General features: G+C 39.6%; 1 protein-coding gene across 7 annotated transcripts in view; it reads left to right on the forward strand.

Moving 5' to 3' along the window:
- Positions 1 to 490: 490 nt before the first annotated feature.
- ELP2 (elongator acetyltransferase complex subunit 2) overlaps positions 491 to 25054 on the forward strand; it is a 40160-nt gene continuing 15596 nt past the window's right edge. For 6 of the 7 annotated variants that reach the window (XR_002518681.2, XR_002518682.1, XR_002518684.1 and 3 more), the window contains exons 1-14: positions 491 to 753; positions 3919 to 3997; positions 6966 to 7036; positions 8939 to 9095; positions 9460 to 9537; positions 11855 to 11919; positions 13008 to 13074; positions 13558 to 13698; positions 15637 to 15732; positions 17148 to 17248; positions 17450 to 17581; positions 20763 to 20912; positions 22375 to 22563; positions 24725 to 24794. Coding sequence is in view for 3 of the 7 variants with exons in the window: in XM_003914309.4 (XP_003914358.1) it covers positions 616 to 753; positions 3919 to 3997; positions 6966 to 7036; positions 8939 to 9095; positions 9460 to 9537; positions 11855 to 11919; positions 13008 to 13074; positions 13558 to 13698; positions 15637 to 15732; positions 17148 to 17248; positions 17450 to 17581; positions 20763 to 20912; positions 22375 to 22563; positions 24725 to 24794 (1534 nt within the window). In the remaining 4 variants the exon portion in view is untranslated. The remainder of the gene's footprint in view (positions 754 to 3918; positions 3998 to 6965; positions 7037 to 8938; positions 9096 to 9459; positions 9538 to 11854; positions 11920 to 13007; positions 13075 to 13557; positions 13699 to 15636; positions 15733 to 17147; positions 17249 to 17449; positions 17582 to 20762; positions 20913 to 22374; positions 22564 to 24724; positions 24795 to 25054) is intronic. The other variant, XM_017951672.2, reaches the window with a different exon arrangement.

Genomic DNA, 25054 nt, shown 5'->3' on the forward strand with positions numbered 1-25054 from the left:
GCCTTTGCGGAGCTGGAGGACAATCACTAATTACCGCCGCGCGCAGCGCCGCGGGGAACCACCGCCCCCTTCGGCCAGGACTGCGAGGCATGCGCAGTGCGACCCCGGAACCCGGCTCCGCAGACGGATCCGCTTTTCCGTGTGTTCGCCGACGCCGCGGGGGCGTCGCGCGGCCTAGCGCACTCTGAGCAGCTGGGGGGTCGTTTCCTCCAGGCCTTACTCGGTAGCCAGGGGCCCCGGGGCCAGCTGTGGCCGCTGCTGGGAGCCGGGTTATAAGGGGTAGCGGGATGTTTCTGACGCTGCCCTGGCACATGAGTCCCGGGTCCTTCAGGGAGGGTCCCGAGCCACTCGGGTTTCGCTCTTGGGACAAAGGCCTGGCTCGTGCGCGGGGCGGGGCCACAGCCCCAGAAGAGAGCTAGCAGAGCGGCGGCTTTGCACAGGGGTTCAAGAGTGGGGTGGAGCCAGAGGGCCGCAGGGGGGCGGGGCTGCCTTCGTCTGGCCCTCGGCTGCCTGCGAAACGCGGACCGGGTGATGTCCCAGGAGAAACCATTCTAGTAGTTCCGCTCGGAGGGCGGAAGTGCGCGTCTCAGTCTGTGCGGCTGACCAGTTAGCGACATGGTGGCGCCCGTGCTGGAGACTTCTCACGTGTTTTGCTGCCCAAACCGTGTGCGGGGAGTCCTGAACTGGAGCTCTGGGCCCAGAGGACTTCTGGCCTTTGGCACGTCCTGCTCCGTGGTGCTCTATGACCCCGTGGTAAGAGGTCGCTGGACCCCTGACCCTTGTGCTTTTGAGGTTGAACCTGTGGACGTGCACCGGGCGCGCTGTAGTTGCCGCCCCAGACCTAGGAGGCGAGTCGGGTCGTCTCAGGGGAGCGGGGTTTGGGCTCAGTCTCCAGTGGACCTGTCGGACTCGCTCCTCGCCCCTCACCCTTCGCCGTCTCACGCGTGGCGTCATCCTAGGGTCATTACTGCCTATCACCTGCCAGTAACTTGTTAGTCGCAGACAGAAACCCGAATGATGAGAATCTTACCTGAAGCCTTCTTTGGGGAACTGTAGTACCGTTAATCAATTTGGGTTTTAAAACAATTGAAATTTATATGTAAATTAAAACCATCATCCCACAGGTGCAATCTCATTTCTGTATTTCCTTCAGTTTTGGTTCATGAACTTTTGTTGTATTGAATTTCAAGGAAATGTTACCTGTGTTTTAGCTACGGGAATGAACATTTTAGAGAAAGTGATAGTTTGGGGGAAAGATCATAGGGGATGGGGATCCTAAGCCCTGGTTAGAAGGCGGGACTTCCCTCGACTTCACCCAGTCGATTATTTTCTTGGCGCTTTCCTTACCGTATTTCTCCAGTGAATAGTTTTTATATGCTCCCCAGAATTCATTGTAACCCCATTCCCACTGGCTAATTTAGGTCGATACAGTTAGTTTTGCATCTCAAAAGGAGGCTCAGTATAAAAAATAAAATGTTGAAAATTAAAATACAATGTAGGAGATGGCTATATGTATTTCTGATCATACTGCTTTATTGATTTGATTAAAAATTTCATTGTTGGCCAGGAGCGTGTCTCATGTCTGTAATCCTGGCACTTTGGGAGGCAGAAGTGGGAGCATTGCTTGAGTCTAGGAGTTCGAGACCAGTTTAGGCAACAGAGCGAGACCCCCAGTCTACAAAAATTTAAACAAACAAACAAAAATAGCTGGGTGTGGTGGCGTGCGCCTATAGTCCCAGCTACTCGGGAGGTTGAAGTGAGAGGATCGCTTGAGCTCAGGAGTTTGAGGCTGCAGCGGAGTGGGATCACACCACCGGACTCCAGCCTGGGCAACAGAGCCAGACCCTATCTCAAAAAAAAAAAAATTATTCTCACACCCTTTGCAGATTCAAATATATATATGAAATATTTTTATCCACATTACCCCATCTTGAGCTTGCTTGCCTCTTCCTGGTTTTTGTTTCTTGTTATTTGCATACTTGAATGGCAAGAGAAAGTGCAAAAAACAAGGGTAAACTTTAAAGGGACCATGAGGCAAGGACCGGCTGTAGAATGGGAGAGACCACAGCAGGCTCTCCATCATCTCCCACAGCGTCTCCTCATCCAGCACCGTGAGCGCGGAGCCTTGCGGCATTGCGGCACAGTTCCGCCATGGCTGGGCACTGGGCGGACCCTAGGAGGGCGGCTCTGGGGGTGGAGTTGTCAGGGAAGCAGGAGCCCGGGAGAGCCAGGGTGACACCATTTTAAAATCAACTCCGTCGTAAAATTAGCAAGGCACACTCTGCCAGTCAACCCACGGTCCTGAGATGTTTACGGCAGAGGAAGCAGCTTGGTAACGCCTGCAAGGACAAACTCCCACAACGACAAAATGTCCAGATGCCCCGATATCACAGGACAAGATCTGCTTTTAAGATGATTATACTCATGCTTTGATGTACTTACACACTGAAATGAAATTCTGATTCAGCTGTAGAATCCCATCTTTTTGCAGCAGTTGAATGGATTTGTTCCCATGTATTCCATCAGATTTTAAATCATAACCTGGTGGCTGAGCTAGTGAATTTTAGCCTATTGACAAAGAAGTGTTGAGCCTAAAAAGTACTTTGTCCTGTTAAATATTTGCTGGTTGGGCTTTTTTTTTTTTTTTGGAGTGTAGTGACACAATCTCTGCTCAGTGCAACCTGCAACTTCCACCTCCCAAAATCAAGTGATTCTCGTGCCTCAGCCTCCCTAGTAGCAGGGATTACAGGTGTGCACCACCACACCTGGCCAATTTTTGTGTTTTTAGTAGAGACGGGTTTTACCACATTGGCCAGGCTGGTCTCAAACTCCAGGCCTCCCAAAGTGCTGGGATTAAAGGCATGAGCCACTGCACCTGGCCTCGATTGAACTTTTAAGTAAATATGGGAATAAAATCATGTCAAATGCTAAAATAAAGTTTTGGGAATGATGCTCATTCAGCAAATCTTCGACAACCATCTGTGGGTTGGCCCTGGGCTGAGTGATGATGACACAAGGTAATGAGTGGTAACTTGTGGCCACCAAGAAATTCTCAGTCTAGTGGGAGAGACAGTGAAATACAGTAAATTGCTTTCCAGCCTCAAATAACCTATATGTAAAATATATTAGTTTATGCACATTTGCCTTTTTCTTAGCCATGAGAATTCTAGTTGGTATATAAGCAGATAACAAAGCCATTGCCATTGACAGCAGATAGAGAAAGGGGCTGTAAAGAGGAAGGTGCGGTAGTCACAGTTAAAATCTTTAGTGATGTGTGAAGTATGAGAGCTCCAAGTGTGGGGTGAGGTTGGTGAAAGCAACCTGTTGAGGATCTGTGGGGAGCCTGGCAATAGGCCCTGTAGGAATCTGATGTGTGAGGACTTTAGTAGTTGTGGCCTTGTGACATTGTGCCACTGGATCTGAAAAACCCACCATCTCATTGACCATGGCATGCAAAGTGAACTGTGCTTGTACCCATTAATCACAGATTCCTCTATTGAAGGGCTTTTTTTTTTTTTTGTCAGAGAAACCCTCAGATTGTTGCAAGCATAGTAGGCCTACTTCCACAAGGAAGCAGCTACTTGTCTAGCTTGGTGTGTCAGGACAGGCTGCCCAGGTGAGAGGGATGTGGGCATTGTAGGAGAGTGAGCAAAAGCAGGTGGATGCAGACCCAAGAGTTCAGTGTAATGGGAGTACAGAATGCTGGGAATGTGGAGTCTCAAGAAAGGCAGGACTGATTTAGAGGAATGGATAACTTAAGCCATGGTTAAAAGCTCATGGATGGAAGAAGGCAAATCTGTTTGATGTAATCCTGATGTTTTTACTAGTATTGAAAACACTGAAATCTGTTTTTACTTACTTATTAATTTTTCTGTAGGATAAATTCCAGTTTACTAACTGGTATTTTCTTCTTTAAAGAAAAGGGTTGTTGTTACCAACCTGAATGGTCACACTGCCCGAGTCAATTGCATACAGTGGATTTGTAAACAGGATGGCTGTAAGTATTAACCAGATTGTTAAAGTTGATCTCAATTGCTTTCTGATAAAGTATGGTTAGCTATTTTTTTCTCATCACTTCTCTTAATTTAGCATCACCTTATATGATGTTATACAATCAGAGAAACAGAAGAAAAATGGTATTCTCAGTGAGAAATCTGAACTGTATTTTTACTTCATAGCAGTTGAAGCTTGGATTATACAGCAGTGCTTAGGATGAGGGTAGTGCAGCCCTAGACTTGGGCAGGATCCCGTCCCACTTCCCCCGTTGCCCATAACCTTTGTTAAAAAACTTGTAAGCAGGGCCTAGACTGAGGCTATGTTTCAGAGACTTGGTTTCTTGGTCTGTTTCTGCCATAAACAAGCTATTGCTTTTTCTTTTTATTCTTTTTTCTTTTATTTATTTAAAATTTTAGATTTTTTTTTTTGCCAACTGGTTGGAGACGAGAATATTTATTTTTTTTAGAGACAGGATCTCACTTGTTGCCCAAGCTGGAATGCAGTGGCTCCATCAGAGTTCCCTGCAATAGCTGGGACCACAAGTGTGTGGCACCATACCTCTCTAGGTTTTTAGTTTTTTTTTTTTTTTGAGACGAAGTCTCACTCTGTCCCCCAGGCTAGAGTGCAGTGGCGCAATCTCAGCTAACTGCAAGCTCCACCTCCCAGGTTCACACCATTCTCCCTCCTTGCTGTGTAGCCCAGGCTTGTCTCATACCCCTAACCTCAAGCAGTCTTCCCTCCTTAGCCTCCCAAAGTGCTGGGATTATAGGATGAGCTACTATACCCGGCCAGCTATTGCTTTTTTAGGCAAGACATTACATCTCTACTGACCCTAGTTTGCACCTTAATAACATCTGAAAAGTAAAAGATCAGACTAGATCAAGAGTGTCTTAGAGGTTTGTAAGACCTATGAGATCAAATTATTTTCATAATGATATCAAGAAGTTATTCACAGTATTCATTCTTATTCTGTCATGAATGTACAGTGTTTTCCAGCAGCCACATGATGTATGATACTGCAGCAGATTAAATACAGAAGCAGATAGGAAAATCCAGCTATATTCTAATAAAATCATATGTTAAAGAGATTTGTAGGAGTGTAAAATAGTTCCTCTCTTTCATTAAGTTTTTGTTTTGGAAACCATTGGGGTTTTTCCCCATCAAAATGTTATATATGTTCACACATCATGGAACCCTAAGTAAATGGTTAAATACATATTTTTCGTATTTCTCAGTTTTAATTTCTAATGTGGTTAATATTGGTACATATGGTTCATATAATCAAAAGCTTTTTGGGGTCCTCAAAAATTGTAAGACTGTAAAGGAATTCTAAGACCAACAGTTTTGAAAATTTCTGGGCAAGATTATCTCCAGGTCTCTTCCCTCTCTTAAGATTCTGACACTAGAATTTTCAGTTAAAATATTGGTTGCCTTTAGATGGTGCTCTCAAAATCCTATGATATTTCTTTAGTTGCTTTAAATATACCTACTGCAGTGTAGTTATGGGTTCTGAATTAGTTTTATTTTTCATTCCACACTCATTTGAGGGCATTTTGAGCCAGGCACAAATACAAAATTTTCTGAATTATTAAGACTTTGCTATGATTTTATAAATGATGTTTAAAAAAGTTTAATAAGCTACTTATTTCATTTGGTTCTGTAGGATTAGTCACGTGTTAGGTCAATAAAAATCATTAAATGGTACAAGGGATGACTGTTAGTGTGGATAATAAAACATAATTGCAATTATATTAATTGCCACCAGATAACATCAAAGACTGACTCTCAGAATAGGAATTTGTTATAAAATATTAATTTAGGCTTGTATGTTTTATCTTCCTTTTAAAAGTGAGGTTACATAAAATGAATTGCTTGTGTATTACTGTAATCTATAACTATTATGATTGATTTCCTTTAATTGAACTGTCAGATAATGCAGATAGCCTTTCCAACCATTTGTCAGTGATATATAAAATTTTAATATCATTTTGTATTTTTAATATGTCTGAATTTTAACATTACTTTTATGTATAGACATTCTTAAAATCATATAGTTAGTTAAGTGGCTTAATTACTGTGACGCATGAAGTTGAGGCCCATGATCACAGTTGGCTGGCAGCAGAGTTAGGACATGAACCTGGGCCTTCTGAGTTCAAATCTAATGCTCTTTAGTCCAGCTGCTTCCCTGAAACAAATAAAAAGAAAATCCAAACCCAAATTAGGTTATTTACCCCTTTTTTTGGGTACTACTTTTTCTTCTGTTATCACTGAGAAGTTGCAAGTGTTTAAAAGATCTATTTTGAAGTAGGTCTCTAATTTCAACAATAAGTCATATTCTTGGTAGTAGCACCTGACTACAATGTTTCATATAATGTTCCTGCCAAGAATGTTTAGCCTGTATCTAATCATGAGGAAACAATCAAACAGATTGAGGGACATTCTGCAAAATAACTGCTGGCTACTATCATTGTCACAAAAATGAGGGGGACTAGGAAACTATTCTAGATAAAAGGAGACTAAAAAGGTGTGATATCCAAACATTCAGTGTATTTCTTTAGATTCTGAATCCCAAACAAAAATAGTTTTGAAAGGCATTCCTGAGACAATTAGGACATTTTAATATGGACAGTGTATTATATAATAATACTTATCAATGTTAGAATTTTTGAATGTGATAATTGTATTGAGGTAATATAGGAGAATATTTTCATCCTTAGGAGATGTATGGTCTTTGAGGATCAGAGATCACAGTGTCTGCCACTTACTTTTAAGTAGTTTGCCTCCTAAAAGGTGTGTATGTGTACGTATATAGAGGAAGAGTAAGATATTAAGCAAATATGGCAAAATGTTACCAGTTTGTGAATCTAGGTAGAGAGTACAGGGGTATTGTTTTTTGGTGTAGCTTGGAAATTTTAAAAAATTGCAGAAAAAATGAATAAAGATATTTACTGAGATATAATTTTTTTCAGCCCCTTCTACTGAATTAGTTTCTGGAGGATCTGATAATCAAGTGATTCACTGGGAAATAGAGGATAATCAGGTGGGTAGACATGTTTATAATCATAAGAAATGACTTTTTTTGTTTGTTTTTTAAGAGGTAGAGTCTCACTCTGTCACCCAGGCTGATGTGCAGTTGTGCAATCGTAGCTCACCTCAGCCTGCTAAGTAGCTGGGACTAAAGGTGCCTGACACCATGCCTGGCTGATTTTTGCGTGTGTGTGTGTTTTTTGTTTTTTGTTTTGTAGAGATGGGGTCTTACTTTGTTGCCCAGGCTGGTCTCAGAAGTGATTTTTATGTTTACTTTTATTTTTAATTTTTTTCTTCAACTGTGTTGTTCTTTTATGAAGTTAATCTTGCTCATCAGCAACACAAATGCTGTGTCTTTTGTACTACACAGGCCCCGTACCCTTTGCTCTGATTTCTACTCCCATATTTGTATGCTGTTAACTGTCTCTGTGAATTTCCTGTCATTTTGGAATAATTTTCAAACTATTCTTACTTGGGCTGATCTGTTTTCAATGCTTGTGGCATACGAATATAGATTTACAAGACTCTCCTCAGTGCCACCCCACCCTTCTGTCTTGTTATGTTTTTAAAAATCCTCTGATTAAGCTATAACTGTGCTTAAAGATGTGAAATGAGTATTTTCAATAGATTTACTTTTTTTAGGGGGTAATGTCAGACTTGTTTAAAAAAAAAGATTATAAATACGAAAAGTATAAAGAAGGAAAAACCTATACAAAATCTGAGCAGAGTGAACTTTCTGAAGAATGTCATTCCACGTCTCTAGTTATATGTGTATAATTATGCATAACAGAAATTATATTGTATCCGAGGATTTTTTAAGCGTTTTTGAGGTGAGATCTGGCTGTGTTGCCCAGGCTGGAGTGCAGTGGCTGTTCATAGGTAAGATGATGGTGCACTATAGCCAAGGACTCCTGGACTCAGGTGATACTCCTACCTCAGCCTCCTAAGTAACTGGGACTGCTGGCACACAGCACTGCACCTGGCTTAAGTGTTTTTTCCAAGAAGCCAAAGGCTAATCATTCTAAAGAAAGTTAGTGTACAGACCCTTATACATGAGTATTATGTGCACCTTCTTTAGTGGCAGAATTCTGTTTTAAGTATTATAATTGGAAAAACAAATGAGGAGACATTTAAGGAACACCACTATTTCAGCAGACAGTTTATAGAAGATACCTTTTGAAAGAAGTGGTGGAATGTCACACATTTGAAACTTAAAAAAAGATGAACCCAAAACATCAGTAGAAGGGATGCCAGAGGGAATAATCTTGATGGCAAGTAGATAGACTTGATAAGCAAATGGGATTTCCCACTTCTCTTTGCTTTTTTTCTGTTTTGCAGTCCTACTTGAATTAGGCAAGTATCATGAGTAGATGCTAAAAGTACTTAGTACAAGTTTGATGGGGAATAGAATGTTTACTCAATGCCAAAGTATACTCATATTATCACCCCCCCCAAAAAAAAATTAACATCACAGTGAAGAAAACTGGCAGACAATACTTCTACTAAATATGAAGGTTAACTTCACTAAAACTTGGACAGACTGAAACCATGTGCCTCCTGATGGGATGTGCTTATGTAGTAATGCTGTCAAAATGTATATTCTGAGTCTCTTCATAATGAAAATCACATAATCCAAAAAGAGGAACATTCCACAAAGTTGACCTATATTCTTCAGAATACCTATTATCTTCTCAGAGTAGATTCCTAGATATGAGATTGCTATGTCACAGGGTATTTACATTTTGTGTGTTGTTAACATGGTCAGACAGACTTCTTGAAAGTTTTATTCTTTTCAACTTAGAGGACCTATTTTTGGCTCAGCCGTTTTATTGGCATCTTTATCCAATTAAATAAAGGTTAAAAAAAATCCTTTTTTTTTTTTCCCACAACGCTTCTGTCATTCTCTCTGATTCAGCCTTTAAAAGCAGTCCATCTTCAAGGCCATGAAGGACCTGTTTATGCGGTGCATGCTGTTTACCAGAGGAGGACATCAGATCCTGCATTATGTACACTGATCGTTTCTGCCGCTGCAGATTCTGCTGTTCGACTTTGGTCTAAAAAGGGTTCAGAAGGTAGGTTTGGAGACATGATAATCCAGACAAACGAAATAATATTTAACAAATGAATGATGAGCAGAAGAGCATATATATAATTTTTTAAAACTTTCAAGCAATTTTAAAAATACTATAATTCTAATCTAAATTTTTCTTTTGCACTTATTTAAAATTCTCTATACCATAACTTTTTCATGTAAGTCATTTTGCTCTCTGTAACATCGTTAAAATTTGGCCATTTAACTTCACATGGTCAGTGGGGGCTCAGGATTGACTTCTCTCATCTCCCTTCTGCTACCTGGGGCTGTGATGATGCTATCCAACCTGTCTAGTTGGATAAGCTCTGAGGTAGTTGTTCATTGTGTTTTTTATTATTTCTTAGTAACGTGCCTTCAGACTTTAAACTTTGGAAATGGATTTGCTCTGGCTCTCTGCTTGTCTTTTTTGCCAAATACTGATGGTGAGTATCCTGTTAAGTATATATTAAAAGAGCAGTATATTTGCATATTGTCATATAATTAGAACCTAAAAGAAATGTATTGGGTCTTAATTTTGTATCTAAATGTTTCTGTGAAACAAGATGTGAATAACATACTTTTATCATAATATTCAAGTGATCTGAGTATAGAACATAAAGTTAAGGGCTTATTAGGATTTTGATAGCTATTGATAATTTAAGTGACTTACTATATACTTGAGAGTGATACTGTTAGTTATCAAATATACTGTGGATGTGTATGGATCTATGGACATGTATGGAATGAGAGGAAAGTATCTCATTCTTTAGAAGGTGAAGGTCTGGGGTAAGTTGAAAAAGTGTTGAATGAAGGTGGCATATGAGCATTTCTCTCAGAATGATGGCCCCTTCACATCCCGCATAATGACATTTTGCCCAAGACCACTTAAAATCTGCAAACAGAAAAATTTCCCTTTTGCTGTGAAACCTATCTGTACTTATCTTTGAGTATCTTCTACAAAGATAATAGCCAGTGTGAGTGAGTCAGCCTCTTTGCCTCCACAGTTACCTGGAAGACAGGCCAGGTGAAAAGAGGCAGGGCCTGGAAGCCACCAGCCTCTCTCGCCCTCTGTAGCAGGAGCTGCAACTCCATGGTTTCATGTTATGTTCCATTTTGTGCAAGGCTCTGAGGAAGGGGAAGCTGCACACATTCTGGCATCAAAACAGAATTTCATTTCTTCCATCTGCATTCAGGCCAAGTAACTGGAGTTTTGTTTTTATTGTTTTTCTTTTTCTTTTTTTTGTAGTTGATCTAAAGTAAGAAAATCTTTGAAAAACTCACTTGGTGGCAAGGCATGTCCTTAGAGAAAGTCTCTACTATATCTAGCAGAATCATCAGGGCTGCCCTTTGGCAATGCAAATTATTAATGATTTTTTATCTTATTAAAATAATTTAACAGTCACATCTTTCATAGCTTTTTAAAATTTTTAAATTTAAAATTTATTTATTTATTTTTTAGAGATAAGGTCTCATTTTGTCACTCAGGCTTGAGTGCAGTGGTGATCTATAGCTCACTGCAGCCTCAAACTCCTAGGCTCAGGTGATTTTCCCACCTCAGCCAAGTAGCTGGGACTACAAGCATGCTCCACTATACCCAGCTAATTTTTTTATTGTTGTAGAGACAGGGTCTGTTTATGTTGCCCAGTCTGGTCTTGGACTCCTGGCTTCAAGTGGTTCTCCTGTCTCAGCCTCCCAAAGTGCTGGGATCACAGACATGAACCACTGCGTCTGGATCCCCTTGCATAGCTTTTTAAATTTTTTATTTTATTTTTTTGACACAGGGTCTCATTCTGTTGCTCAGGTTGGAGTGCAGTGGTGCCATCACAGCTCACCTCAGCCCCCTGAGTAGCTGGGACTCCAAGCGCATGCCACCATGCCTGGCTAATTGCCTTGTATAGCTTTTTAGCCACATGCTTAATTACGTGCTCTTTTATTTATTTTTATTTTTATTTCTATTTTTTGGGATGGAGTCTTGCTCCATTGCCCAGGCTGGAGTGCAGTGGTGCGATCTCGGCTCACTGCAATCTCTGCCTCCTGGGTTTAAGTAATTTTCCTGCTTCAGCCTCCCGAGTAACTGGGATTACAGGCATATGCCACCACGCCCAGATAATTTTTGTATTTTTGGTAGAGACGGTTTTGTCATGTTGGCCAGGCTGGTCTCAAATTCCTGACCTCAGGTGATCCGCCCACCTCAGCCTCCCAAAGGATCACGCCCTAGGATTACAGGCATGAGCGACTGCACCCAGCCTTTTATTTTGTTTTAAACAAAGTAAAACATAACATTTATTTTGTTTTAAACAAAATAAAACATAATTCAAACAAAACATAAGGTCCTCAAATTAACAAACATACCCTTAAATCTGTGTGCATTAGCCATGATGCTAGGGCTCATAGTAGCTGTTCATTATTTAGTTGTCTTAACAACCTTTCCTCTTGGTCTTCGGGCTGACATGGTGAAAATACTCTCTAGTTGCTCTCGAGCGTAATTTTCACTTCTATCATAAATGTCATAGAATGGAGAGAAGGACTGGATTCTTATTTAATAGTCATTATAATTACCAAGTAACCACTGAATAGATCATTTTAGAGTGTTCATTTTATTCCTGCAGACATTTATTGAGCATTTTCAATTATTCATATAGTGGTGTGGGAAATTGAAGTCAGGATTCTTTACCTAGAGCTTACAATCCAGTACAGTTGATAATCATAACATGTAGTGGAATAGGGAACTCACAGTGAAGCCTGTTTTTTTTTCCCCAGTACCAATATTAGCATGTGGCGATGATGATTGCAGAATTCACTTATTTGCTCAACAAAATGATCAGGTAATAATGTTTATTAAGAGGCTAGAATTATATTCTGCTTAGTTATATCTCAATACGGACTATATCCAGATTATAGAATTTTAGAGAATGTTCTAATCTAAACCAAAATAATCCAATAGAATCTTTTTTTGATAGTCCTCTGTTAAGATGGTTGTCTACTCTGAACACCAAGTAACCACTGCCTTGATCATCAGGCTCAGAGTTGTTAGGGGGAAACAGGTCATTAGGTAGGGGAGGAGAGATGGAAGATGCTGTGGTAGTTGTTTTTCTCTTAAAAATTTAAACAAGATACAACATACGTACAGTGAAGCATTCCTAGAAGTATTTATTTGCCCTTCTGAGCTTTACTTAGATTTTAAGTGATTAAACTAAAGGAGAGAAATTTAGAAAGGGATTGGTTAACTCTAAACTCATTTATTTAATAGTGAGGATACTTGTTTCTTTGCATTCTATAAGAAGGTTAAAAATGGTTGTGAAAGTTCAGCTATTCAACTTTTTTTTTTTTTTTTTTTTTTTTGAGACAGAGTCTTGTTGTCTCCTGGGCTGGTGCAGTGGTGAGAACATGCGTCACTGTAATCTTGACTTCCTAGGCTCAAGCAATCCTCCTGCCTCAGCCTCCTGTGTAGTTGAGACCACAGGCATGTATCACCATGCCTGGCTAATTTAAAAATTTTTTGTAGACACAGGGTCTCACTTTATTGCCCAGGCTGGTCTCAGTCTCCTGGCCTCAAGTGATAGTCCCACCTCGTCAGCCTCCCAAGGTATTATTAGGATTATAGATGTGAGCCACTGCCCAACCCACCTGTTTTTCTATATTATATCTACAGTATGTATCATTTTACATCATAAACATTTAAAATATTTGAGATTACAAATATTATATTATCTACTCAGAGGTGCTCCAGTTAGTGATTTAGATATCATGTGGTGGGTTTTTCATTCCCAAAGGAATGCTTTTTCCTGTCTAATCAAATAGTGTTCTCAGTAAAAGAGCAATGCAGTAGGATTGTCTGAGACCAAATGATGTCACTGGTATACATGAAGATGTTAAATTCTTATATCAAGCCCAATGATTTTTATCTTACTAGTTTCAGAAAGTGCTTTCTCTCTGTGGACATGAGGATTGGATTAGAGGAGTGGAATGGGCAGCCTTTGGTCAGTATGAAATTTTGCTAATGCACATACAGTGGGAACAAGTATGTGTTACTTCCAATAAAGCAGCCTTTTATGTTTTAATTTTTAAGTTTTCTTTGTATGTTATGTTTTTCTATTGTCCCAATTAGAAAGGAGGATGCTTATCCCTTCTGTTAATTGTTAGTTGGGTGGTAGATGATTAAATAAACTGATATTTATTAGATGACACTAGCTGTCTTGTTCACCTGCAGACCTTCTTGAAAAGTTCTTTGTAGAACTTAGTAGACTATATATGAGTATTACATGTTATAAATATGTACTAGCACTGTATGCATATTTCTCAATGTTACTAAAAATGAATATAGATCAAATGAATTGGAGGGTAAGGAAACAAAGTGTTTTTTGGGGGAAATCTAGAAATATATATATTATAGAGAAAAAAGTCTTATACATAAACTTCACAGTATGTTTTAAAATTAATATTTAATATTATTTTTTAATTAGGTAGAGATCTTTTCCTAGCAAGCTGTTCACAAGATTGCCTAATAAGAATATGGAAGCTGTATATAAAGTCAACATCTTCAGAAACTCAGGATGCCGATAACATAAGACTGAAAGGAAATACTTTTACCATAGAAAATGAAAGTGAGTAATAATGAAAATATCTGATAGAACAATACTTAGGTCTCCTAGTTGGTTGATTTTTTTTTTTCACCACCCACCTATGTGAAGGTTAGTTTTTCACAAGTGTTAGATTCCTAGATTCCTATTTCTTTTTTCTTTCTTTCTTTTTTTTTTTTTGAGACAGAGTTTCGCTTCTTCCCCTAGGCTGGAGTGCAGTGGCGTGATCTTGGCTCACTGCGACCTCTGCCTCCCGGGTTTGAGCAATTCTCCTGCCTCAGCCTCCCAGGTAGCTGGGATTACAGGCACGCATCACCATGCGTAGCTAATTTTATTGTATTTTTAGTAGAAATGGGGTTTCACCATGTTAGCCAGTCTGGTCTTGAACTTCTGACCTCAGGTGATCTGCCTGCCTCAGCCTCCCAAAGTGCTGGGATTACAGGTGTGAGCTGCTGTGCCTGACCTCTTTTTGTTTTTTTTTGAGACATCTTACCCAGGCTGGAGTGCAGTGGCATAATCACAGCTCACTGCAGCCTTGAACTCCTTGGCTCAAATGGCTTAGCTTCCTGAGTAGCGATGACTACGCCATCACACCCAGCTAATTTTTAATTTTTTTTGTAGTGATGGAGTCTTGCTATGTTGCCCAGGCTGTTTTTCAACTACTGGCCTCAAATGATCCTTCCACCTTGGTGTCCTAAAGTGTTGGGATTACAGTTGTGGGCCACCATTCTTGGCGTGATACTTTGTATTTTCCCATTTTTATGTGAGAGTGAGTCATTTTTCATATGTGAAATAGTTTTCTTCTAAACCATATTAGTAAGATTTTTTAAGTTGCTGAGAATAATGTTTAGTGCTTCTCAATAATTTGTAAAATATTACTAGATTTGCAGTTTTAGCATAGGAAGACCTAAAGGAATAATGTAAATTACTTATACATTTTATTGGCCTATAATAAAAGACAAGCTAAATCTCACCATTTGAGTAGTATATTTAATTCTGATTTTCCTATTGTCTAGCCTTAGAACAGTATCCCTGCATGGTAGATGCTGTTGGGATGTTGTTTTTGAAAGAGATGTTTTTGGATGTGTCAGTTATAAAGGTAGTTCTCAGCATTGTTCACCTAGGTGTATTCTGTTTTTTGTTACTATTCTTGGTTGTAAAGTCCATCAGAGTTGAGATTTTAGTGACAGTTTTATGGGGAGAATGAAGAAATTATATAACCAGCATATTAGGAGTAGCTATACCCAAATATTATTTTTTTTCTATTTTCATTATATTGTTTGAAAGGTCAAAATACTGGTTTCATTTTCTTTATTTCTGCATTTATCCTTTAAAAAAATGGAATTTGTAGTTGTCCATTCTTATGCTTCTATAAAGAACTTCCCAAGACTGGGTAATTTGTAAGAGAAAGAGGTTTGCTTGACTCACAGTTCTGCAAAGCTGAGGAGGCTTCAGGAAACAAATTCATAGCAGAAGGGGAAGCAGGCATCTTCTTCACAGGGCATCTCCCACCAGATCCTTTCCTTGACAGGTGGGTCTTGGGGGGATTACAATTCAAGATGAGATTTAGGTGAGGACACAGAGCCAAACCATATCAGTATTTTAGGCTATTATATTCTTATAGTGAGTGAGGATAATAAGGAGGCTGGCATGACTTTTTTTTTCCTCATGGTAGTTTAACAGTGGCTGTCTCAGAAAATTGTAAAAACAGAAGATTTTCCTTCATATTTATTTATAACCAGCTAGAACAAAATATGAGGAAAAATGTCTAACTTTTTCTCCTATAATTTTGAACAGCAGTTGAGGTTAAAGAAATTTAGAATGCATGTTCTTTTTTTGAATCCTAACTATCATATTTTGTCCTAATTTTTTTTTTACATAATTGCCCAACTGGCTTGGTTATGGAAATTTTCTTTTTAGAAGAACTTTGAGGAAATAATACCTTCGTTGCTTTTGTTATAGGTGTTAAAATAGCATTTGCTGTTACTCTGGAGACAGTGCTGGCTGGTCATGAAAACTGGGTAAATGCAGTTCACTGGCAACCTGTGTTTTACAAAGGTAGGAAGAAAACCATACACATATTCCTTACTCCAGTTAGATCTTATGGCATGGCAAGCTGACCAAATCAAGTGTAAATTGTTTTAGTGTGATTAGAAATCTCAAATACAAGACATTTTCAAGTTGACAAAGTGTAGTACTGCATTCCTGGTGTGCTAGACACTCAATTCCATTGAACATTGAACTCCTAAGTGGGAAAAGTGTGATTCCTGCCATGATGCTGAGACTACCACACCCCCATTAACTTTTTGTCTTAAAAGTTTCCACTTGAGGCCGGGCGCGGTGGCTCAAGCCTGTAATCCCAGCACTTTGGGAGGCCGAGACGGGCGGATCACAAGGTCAGGAGATCGAGACCATCCTGGTTAACACGGTGAAACCCCGTCTCTACTAAAAAATACAAAAAACTAGCCGGGCGAGGTGGCAGGCGCCTGTAGTCCCAGCTACTCGGGAGGCTGAGCCAGGAGAATGGTGTAAACCCGGGAGGCGGAGCTTGCAGTGAGCTGAGATCTGGCCACTGCACTCCAGCCTGGGCGACAGAGCTAGACTCCGTCTCAAAAAAAAAAAAAAAAAAAAGTTTCCACTTGATTATTATGGAATTTAAGAAAAACTGACTTTCAGGCCAACTTCACTGGATCCTTTACCCTCGGTAATAACAAAGTTGGTACCACTGAGATACATTATTTATGAGAAAGTAAGACTCTGTTACTGCTTCTTTCTTTTGCCGTTTATCTCCATTTATGGAGTGGCAGTTCTGTGCATGCTCAGGCTGGTGCTGGGTTTATAGCTACGTGAGGCATAGCCTCACATTCTTCCCTGGCCTCTTCCCCAAGGCAATAACAGCAATAATTAATTCTTAGGCAAACCACCATGCAGCTTTTCCTTACATTATGCCATGTTTGCTATAATTTAAAAAACAAAAAAGTTGGAATTATAGATATTGAAGACCCCTGTCATATGTTCTTTCCTGAACATTTCCTCTTCATCCTTCTCTAGAGGCAATTACAGTACTGAATTCAGTGCATATCATTTTCATGCATGTTTTTATGTTGTTGCTACATATCTATATAGCTATAAACAATATTGTTTTATAGCTATTGAAATGATACCAATATGTATTTATTCTTTTACAGCTTGCCTTTTTAGCTTACCATGTTTTGGAGCTGTGTCCACGTTGATTTGTGAAGCTCTAGTTATTTGTTTTTATTGCACGGTAGTAGTCTATTGTCTGAATATCCTACAACCAATTTATCTCTTCTTCTAATGGTAGACATTTGTGGTGTTTGCAACTTTTTGCAATTACAAATAATGCTGCAGTGAACATCCTTTCAGTACCCATGTTGTTTGTTGTGTTTTTCTGGTCATCTACAAACATGATGCTTGTTGATCACCTAAAGGGATTAGGTTTTATTTTTTAGATGGTGTTCTACAGCAGCCAATGAGATTATTGTCTGCTTCCATGGATAAAACCATGATTCTCTGGGCTCCAGATGAAGAGTCAGGAGTTTGGCTAGAACAGGTAAGAGTGTTGGATATTTAAGGAACAGAAAATTAAGTTTTGAACTCTGTATTTAAATCCTAAGTCTATATTGATACACCTGCAAATTTTCACTGTGTACATTAAAATAGTGGGAATTTAACAGTCTCTGGAATCAGTGGTTTCTGTTGTGAGAAATGTAGACTATTGATTAAGAATTGTTTTCTGTCTGTTATTGTACAGGTTCGAGTAGGTGAAGTAGGTGGGAATACTCTGGGATTTTATGATTGCCAGTTCAATGAAGATGGCTCCATGATCATTGCTCATGCTTTCCACGGAGCGTTGCACCTTTGGAAACAGAATACAGTTAACCCAGTAAGAAAAGAGTGTTTAAATAAAGCATTTCTAATCAAATAGAATGCATCCTAGGTAAATAGTATTTTACTTATAACAGTCTACAGAAACATAGTAGAGGCACTTTAAGTTCAAGTGACACAACTTTTCTCTGTAGACATTGTTAAGGTATTGAAATTTGCATGTAGGTAAATTTTCTACATAAGTGTACTGTATTCCTTTAAGCTATATAATTTTTTAATGAGAATTTTTCTGAAATGTGTAACTTTCCTGTCTTCTTAAAAAGTTAACATAATTGGATATCTTGTTGGACTGCTAGATCCCTATTATTGAATGAATGTCAGTAATTTATTGTGACTGACATTCAACACCTGGGCATGGTAGCTCATGCCTGTAATCTTAGGAACTTGAAAGGCTGAGATGAAGGATTGCTTGAAGCTAGGAGTTTCAGAACAGCCTTGGTGACAGAATAAGACCCTGTCTCCAAAAAAAAAACAAAAAACAAAAACAACAAAGAGGTAGTCTTCTCCCTTTAGTCATGTAACTGTCTCTCTACGGTATTCCTTCTCTTACTTTGTAATCTCATTTGCTTCTGATCTGCTTCTAGTTTGGGAAGATTAGATAGCAAAAACAGAGTGGCCAAGAGCACAGGCCCTTGGAGCTAGACAGCCTGGGTTCACTTACTAGCTATGTGTCCTTGAAGACATTAGTTAATCCCTGTCTCAGGTTCCTCATTTGTAAAATATGGGTAGTTTTTTTTTTTTTTTAACAGGATCTCACTGTCACTCTGTGTGATCATAGCTCACTGTAACCTCATTTTCCTGGGGTTAAGCCATCCTCACGCTTCAACTTCCTGAGTAGCCGGGACTATAGGTGCACATCAGACCCAGCTAATATTTAAAAAATTTTTATAGACACAGGGTCTTGCTTTGTTGCCCAGCCTGGTCCTGAACTCCTGGCTTGAAGTGATCCTCCCACCTCAGTCTCCCAAAGTGCTGGGATTGCAGGTGTGAGCCACTGCATCTGGCATGTGGATTGTTAATAGCATCCACTTACAGGGTGTTTTTTTGTTTTTTGTTTTTTGAGATGGAGTTTCGCTCTTCTTGCCCAGGTTGGAGTGCAATGGCGTGATCTCGGTTCATTGCAACTTCCGCCTCCCAGGTTCAAGCGATTCTTCTGCCTCAGCCTCCTGAGTAGCTGGGATTACAGGCGCCTACCACCATGCCTGGCTAATTTTGTATTTTTAGTAGAGATGGAGTTTCACCATGTTGGCCAGCCTGGTCTCGAACTCCTGACCTCAGGTGATTCACCCACCTTGGCCTTCCAAAGTGCTGGGATTACAGGTATGAGCCACCGCACCCGGCCTGCTGGCAGGGTTTAAAGGCTTAAATGAGTTAACATTTATATGATATGCAAAACAAGGCCTGGCACATACTGGATGCTCTATAAGTGTATTTTATTTTATTATTGTTTTTAATTAACATCTACTGGTTTTTTATAAAGGATATTGCAAAGGAAACAGAGGAAGAGATATGTAGGGTGAGGTATGGGAGAAGGGGTGCCAAGCTTCCATGCCCTCCCTGGCCGTGCTGCCCTCCAGGAACCTCCATGTGCTTAGCTATTCGGAAGCTCCCTGAACTGTGTCCTCTTTGGTTTTATGGCAGCTTCATGACATCAGCATTTTTTCTCCCAGAGTGGAACCCTCTCATGATCGGGTTTAAGACACAAAATCAAACAGGTGGGGAAGATTAGAGGCCTGACCCTGAAGCCTAACATACCCAACATTGTAACTGAAGACTGTAACAAGGGCTATGGGAGTTTCGAGCCAGGAACTTTTGTCAGAGAAAACCAGTGTATGTAACACCTCAGGCCATGGATCCCTCAGGCCAGGGATCCTTCACATCAAAAAATATAGGCTGGGTGTGGTGGCTCATGCTAGTAATCCCAGCACTTTGGGAGGCCAAGGCGGGAGGATTACTTGAGCCCAGGAGCTTGAGACCAGTCTGGGCAACATAGGGAGACCCTGTCTGTACAAATAATTTTAAAAATTAGCCATGGGCATGCAGCCCTGGGCAGGCGCCTGTGGTCACAGCTACTTGGGAGGCTGACGCAGGAGGATTGTGTGAGCCTGGGAAGTTGAGGCTGCAGTGAGCCATGGTTATGCTACTGCATTCCAGCCTGGGTGATAGAGCAAGACCCTGTCTCAAAAAAAAAAATGTGTACACGCACAGTTCAGTCCCTCATACTGTATGAATGTCTCCCAGGATGAGACCACTCAGGTTTGCAGATTTCCTTCAATCTTGTCAGGTTTCAGAAGGAGTAGCCTCAGTAAATATTGTATACAACTTTACTCGTTAAGGTATCTGGGATAATTGAGCTAAGACACAATGTCATCTCTTGCTCTGAGACTCTTACAAGTTGTTAATGTGATACTGAATTTTCCTCAGTGACCCATTTATTCATTTCTTTACTCTCAGCTACTATTTCTCCTTCTCTCCATTAATACCCACATTTAATTTTCCTTTAAAGGTTAAGTTTTAGTCCCTCTTGAGGTTGTTCAAAAAGATGCTCTGTGGACCAGGCATATGACTTTTTCTATATTTTGTTGTCATTATTTGTTTATATAGTTATTGTTGCAGGCTTCTTAATAGGTGGACCAACTAGGTTTGATTCATTTTTCTGTCCTCTACACCTGTAACTCTTTTTACTTAATAAAGCCATCAGGCCCACATGCAGAAGCCACTGACTCGTTTTACACAATATTTTTACATTTTATACAATTTTTATTTAGTTTAATAAATACATAGAACCTAGTATGTACTAGAATTGTCCTGTGTACTTTACAAATGTAACTCATTTAATCCTCATAATAACCCTAGAAGGTAGGTGTTATTATAATAACTGTTTTATTCTATAATTGAGACACAGAAAGGTTAAGTAGTATCTGGCTGCTCAATAAATGATGAATGTAGGGAAATTTCCCACAGTTACTGATTTAAAGGATACAACACGTATTTGAATGCTTAAGCATTCGAATGGATGCTGTGGAAAATGGATCCTGTTATTCTGTGGTGCGATCTTGTGTACTTAGCTTTTCACCTTGCCAGAGGGCTTTAGTCTTCTCTGTTATCAGACATGAGTGCTTTACTGTGGTGGTAGTCTTTGAGTATTTTGATATGTGTCATGAGCACTTTCATTGCAGAGAGAGTGGACTCCAGAGATTGTCATTTCCGGACACTTTGATGGTGTCCAAGACCTAGTCTGGGATCCAGAAGGGGAATTTATTATCACTGTTGGTACTGATCAGACAACTAGACTTTTTGCTCCATGGAAGAGAAAAGACCAATCACAGGTAAAATGTCTTATTTATTTATTTATTTTTATTTTTTTTTCTTGGGATGGAGTTTCACGTCACCCAGGCCGCAGTGCAATGGCATGATCTCAGCTCACTGCAGCCTCTACCTCCCAGGTTCAAGCGATTCTCCTGTCTCAGCCATCTGAGTAGCTGGGATTATAGGTGCCCACCACCACACCCACCTACTTTTCGTATTTTTAGTAGAGACAGGGTTTTACCATGTTGGCCAGACAGGTCTCGAACTCCTGACCTCAGGTGATCCACTCCCCTCATTCTCCCAAAGTGCTGGGTTACAGACATGAGCCACCGCAGCTGGTCTCTTCTTATTTTACTAAATGTATTTAAAAGAAAACATCCATGAACACAAGAAAGGTAGGGCAGCCATGCTAGCCATTAGGAAAATGCAAATTAGAACCATGATGAGATACCACCACATACCCTCTTGAATAGCTAAAGTAAAAAATATATTAACAGGTGCTGGTAAGGATGCAGAGCAACTGGAACTTTCATACATTGCTACTGGGGATGCAGAATGATACAGCCACTCTGGAAAACAGTTGGACATTTTATTTTTTATTTTTTGTAGAGACAGGATCTTGTTATGTTCCTCAGGCTGGCCTTGAACTCTGGGCCTCAGGTGATCCTCCTGCCTCAGCCTCCCAAGTAACTAAGACTACATATGTGAGCCACCGTGCCCAGCTAATTTTTAGATTTTTTGTAGAGACAGGGTCTTGCTGTGTTGCCTAGTTTCGTTATGTCTTGTAATTTTAGGTTTAATTCATTAGGAAGCATTATCAAGTGTACGATAAAAGCCTGAAGTCATATAGTGTTAGATAATAGTAGTGAGGGCAGTTCTTGTTTAAGGAAATTTTCACTGTGTTAGGCAACTAGAATAAAACAAAATGTAAAAGATGGATCCTGTTTTCAAGGAGTTTACCATCTAGCTATAGGGTAGGGCTATAGGTAGGGAGCAGTGGAACTAATGTTTCTGTAATTATTGGATGAAACCAGTTAATTGCTAACTGTTGGCCCTGAGCTCAAACAATTGTAAAACTTCACTACTGGTAAACTTTGAACTGCTATGTGGTAGAGAAAATCAGGATCCTCTGCTTCAGTTTCTGACAGAAATTCATGGAACTGACTATGGGTCAGTCCGTAAGAGCTAAGGAAGTTTGCCACTAACACTACTGCTTCAGTAACACATGGCAGATTCAAATAAACAGAGTTGAGAACTTTGGGAACAGCATCTATAGTCAACTGAAAAACAAGTCAAATGATTTTGAGTGATTTTCTGTGGCTCTTGGTAATTGTTACCAATACTGTCCAGTTGTGGTTTATTCATGGATGAATTTGCCCTATGGTTATATTTCCATTGTATAGTAAATAATTTTCATCTAATAATTTGCTTGTTGAAAATTCAGCTTTGGAATGATCATTTTGTTTATCCTGTTTTACCCAGGTGACTTGGCATGAAATTGCAAGGCCTCAGATACATGGGTATGACCTGAAATGTTTGGCAATGATTAATCGGTTTCAGTTTGTATCTGGAGCAGATGAAAAAGTTCTTCGAGTTTTTTCTGCACCTCGGAATTTTGTGGAAAATTTTTGTGCCATTACAGGAAAATCACTGAATCATGTGCTTTGTAACGTGAGTATTTCTCTAAATATTTTACCTAAATCTAGTCCCTTCATTTTAAATTTAAAAAGATTTTTGCCTTGGGCTTTAAATGGAATATATAGGTAGAAGGAAAGTAATATTGTTTCTTAATGGTTTGACAAACTTTTTTGTGCACTGTGGGCTGTAGTGATTTAAATACTAAAACCAGAAATTTTGTGTACTATATGAGCTCAAAATACTATAAAGCTGCATTAGTGTTCAGTTGAGACATGAATACGATGTTTTATCACTGTGTTAGGTACCTAGAATAAAACAAAATAAAAGATGGATACTGTTTTCAAGGAGATTACCATCTAGCTGTAGCGTAGGGGTAGAGGTAGGGGACGGTAGAACTAATGTATCTGCGGTTATTGGATGAGACCAGTTAATTGCTAAATCTTCTGGTACTAAAGTAAATTTCATAGAAGGAAGAGGTCATTGTATTGGAACAATGAAAACATGTTTATTGGGACTTCATTTGGGTGTTGTAAGGGTCTTTTTTTAATGTTTATACGCCCTTCTAAAAAAGATTTGAACTACTTATAAAAATACATGGATTGTAAAAGTTACGAAGTAATTTTGAAAGAAAGAAAATTAGGAAGATAGGTTACACAGAAGTACATATTGTACAGCCCTTCACTTAGAGTTGAGTCACAAATTTGGTTCTGAGCTCGAAAAGGAAAAGTACCCTTTTGATAGGCAAAAAGAAGGAGGGGGAGAAAGAGAGCGAGCGAGCGCAAAGGGGAGGCCAGAGCTGTTGTGGTACCTCTTGGAATGAAGACTGGATAAAAGTGGAGAGCATGGGGAAAGTCCATGGTGGAGGATCTTGGGAGGCAGGCACAGTCCGACTGTGGGGTGCTGTTGGAGGCTCCTACACAAAGAGTGATGAAAAGCATTTTGGAAGAGAGTTGTCTGGAAGCTAAGAGACTCTGAAGGCCGTGAAACTAGCACCAGTCTGGTTAAGACTGGAGAAGAAAATGAAATTCCTTAGAAATGAAGTATCCAACTAAAATTCCTGGAATGTATACTCAGCACCTCATGCTACAGGCTTTCTTGATTATGTGAAGAGGATTTAAGATTCTGTTGTGCTTGTTTCTAATAATGGACAATAGGAACAAAATCAAAAGGAAAGTCTTGATTGTGGTTATTATGTAGAGCTAAGCATATGGAGGTGGAGGGGCAGCTAGTTTCAGGATCTGTTCAGTTCTAGGAATTGAAATGGGGTTTTAGGATCCCATGAGAGGCTTAGTCCCAGTTGTACACTTAGTTCTGTGTCCTAAGATACAGGGATCCTGTAGAGTGGCGAGGCGAGCTGCTTGCTCTCGTTTGGGTTTTGCTCCCATACTAAGTGTTGGGATAGGTATGTAGGAATGCCTCTTACTATTCTTTTCCATGTTAGTTTTTCTTGGTTTCTGAGATAAAGCATACTGTTTCTTGTGTCCCAGGTAGCCATTTTTGATGGTTTTAAATTCTTACTGTTCATGTTTGTGTCTAGTTTCAGCTTCCATATTAAAGTCTAAATTGTACGGAACACTCTTAGCAAATGAGCATGTGCCAGTTTTGATGGTTAGCATATAGTTTCACATATAATAATTTGATTGATATAAATTGCAAAATCTAAGCAGATGATTGCCTTTTCAAATGGCACTCATACAAAGTTTTTAAATACTCAGTTAGTTAGATACATTTAGTGAAAATACTATGACTAATGCTGTAACTGTTCCCTTCTGGGAAGCATCTGTGTCTATATGAGCATCATCAGGGGATGTGCCTGTGAGATTATCTTGAAAGTAGAGCTCTGGGCCTTCCATTTTCAGCCCACTGCATTTCCTGTCAGACCCTGAAACCCATTGAAATGTTATGGTTCGATGAGATCCCTTTATGGATGAGAGGATGCCCAACTTTATGGATTGCATGGGAGCTGGACGCCTGGTAGGGCCTGTCTGTTGGAGAGTGATTGCTTAGCATTGCATTATTGGTTCAGAAAGTGAAAGTATGGGTAGACATCCACACAAGATGGTCTTTAAACTGTTTCTCGGCATTTATGAGCATGATTTTTTTGTAGTGTCTGAAGTAACAGTAACTTTTAGTTATAAAATTAGCATGTAAAACTTTAGCATTTAAAACTTAGATATTATATTTTCTATTCTAGCAAGATAGTGATCTTCCAGAAGGAGCCACTGTCCCTGCGTTGGGATTATCAAATAAAGCTGTCTTTCAGGGTAAGGCTTTTGTCTTCAAAATTATTAAACCCATAGTGGTACTTAAACCCCAGTCACACACTTGTGTAATGTCTACCTAATGTTTGTTACAGCTGATTTTTTTAAAATCACAATATATGTATCTTTTCTATCACCTATTTCGTGATAAGTACTCTTTGTACACACTCAGACCACTGAAGTAGATGCAGTTTTCACAAAGCAAGTTTTCTTTCTTTTTTTTTTTTTTTGAGACAGAGTCTTGCTCTGTTGTCCAGGCTAGA

This window comes from Papio anubis, chromosome 19, assembly GCF_008728515.1.
Source record: "Papio anubis isolate 15944 chromosome 19, Panubis1.0, whole genome shotgun sequence".
In the NCBI taxonomy this organism is placed as follows: Eukaryota; Metazoa; Chordata; class Mammalia; order Primates; family Cercopithecidae; genus Papio; species Papio anubis.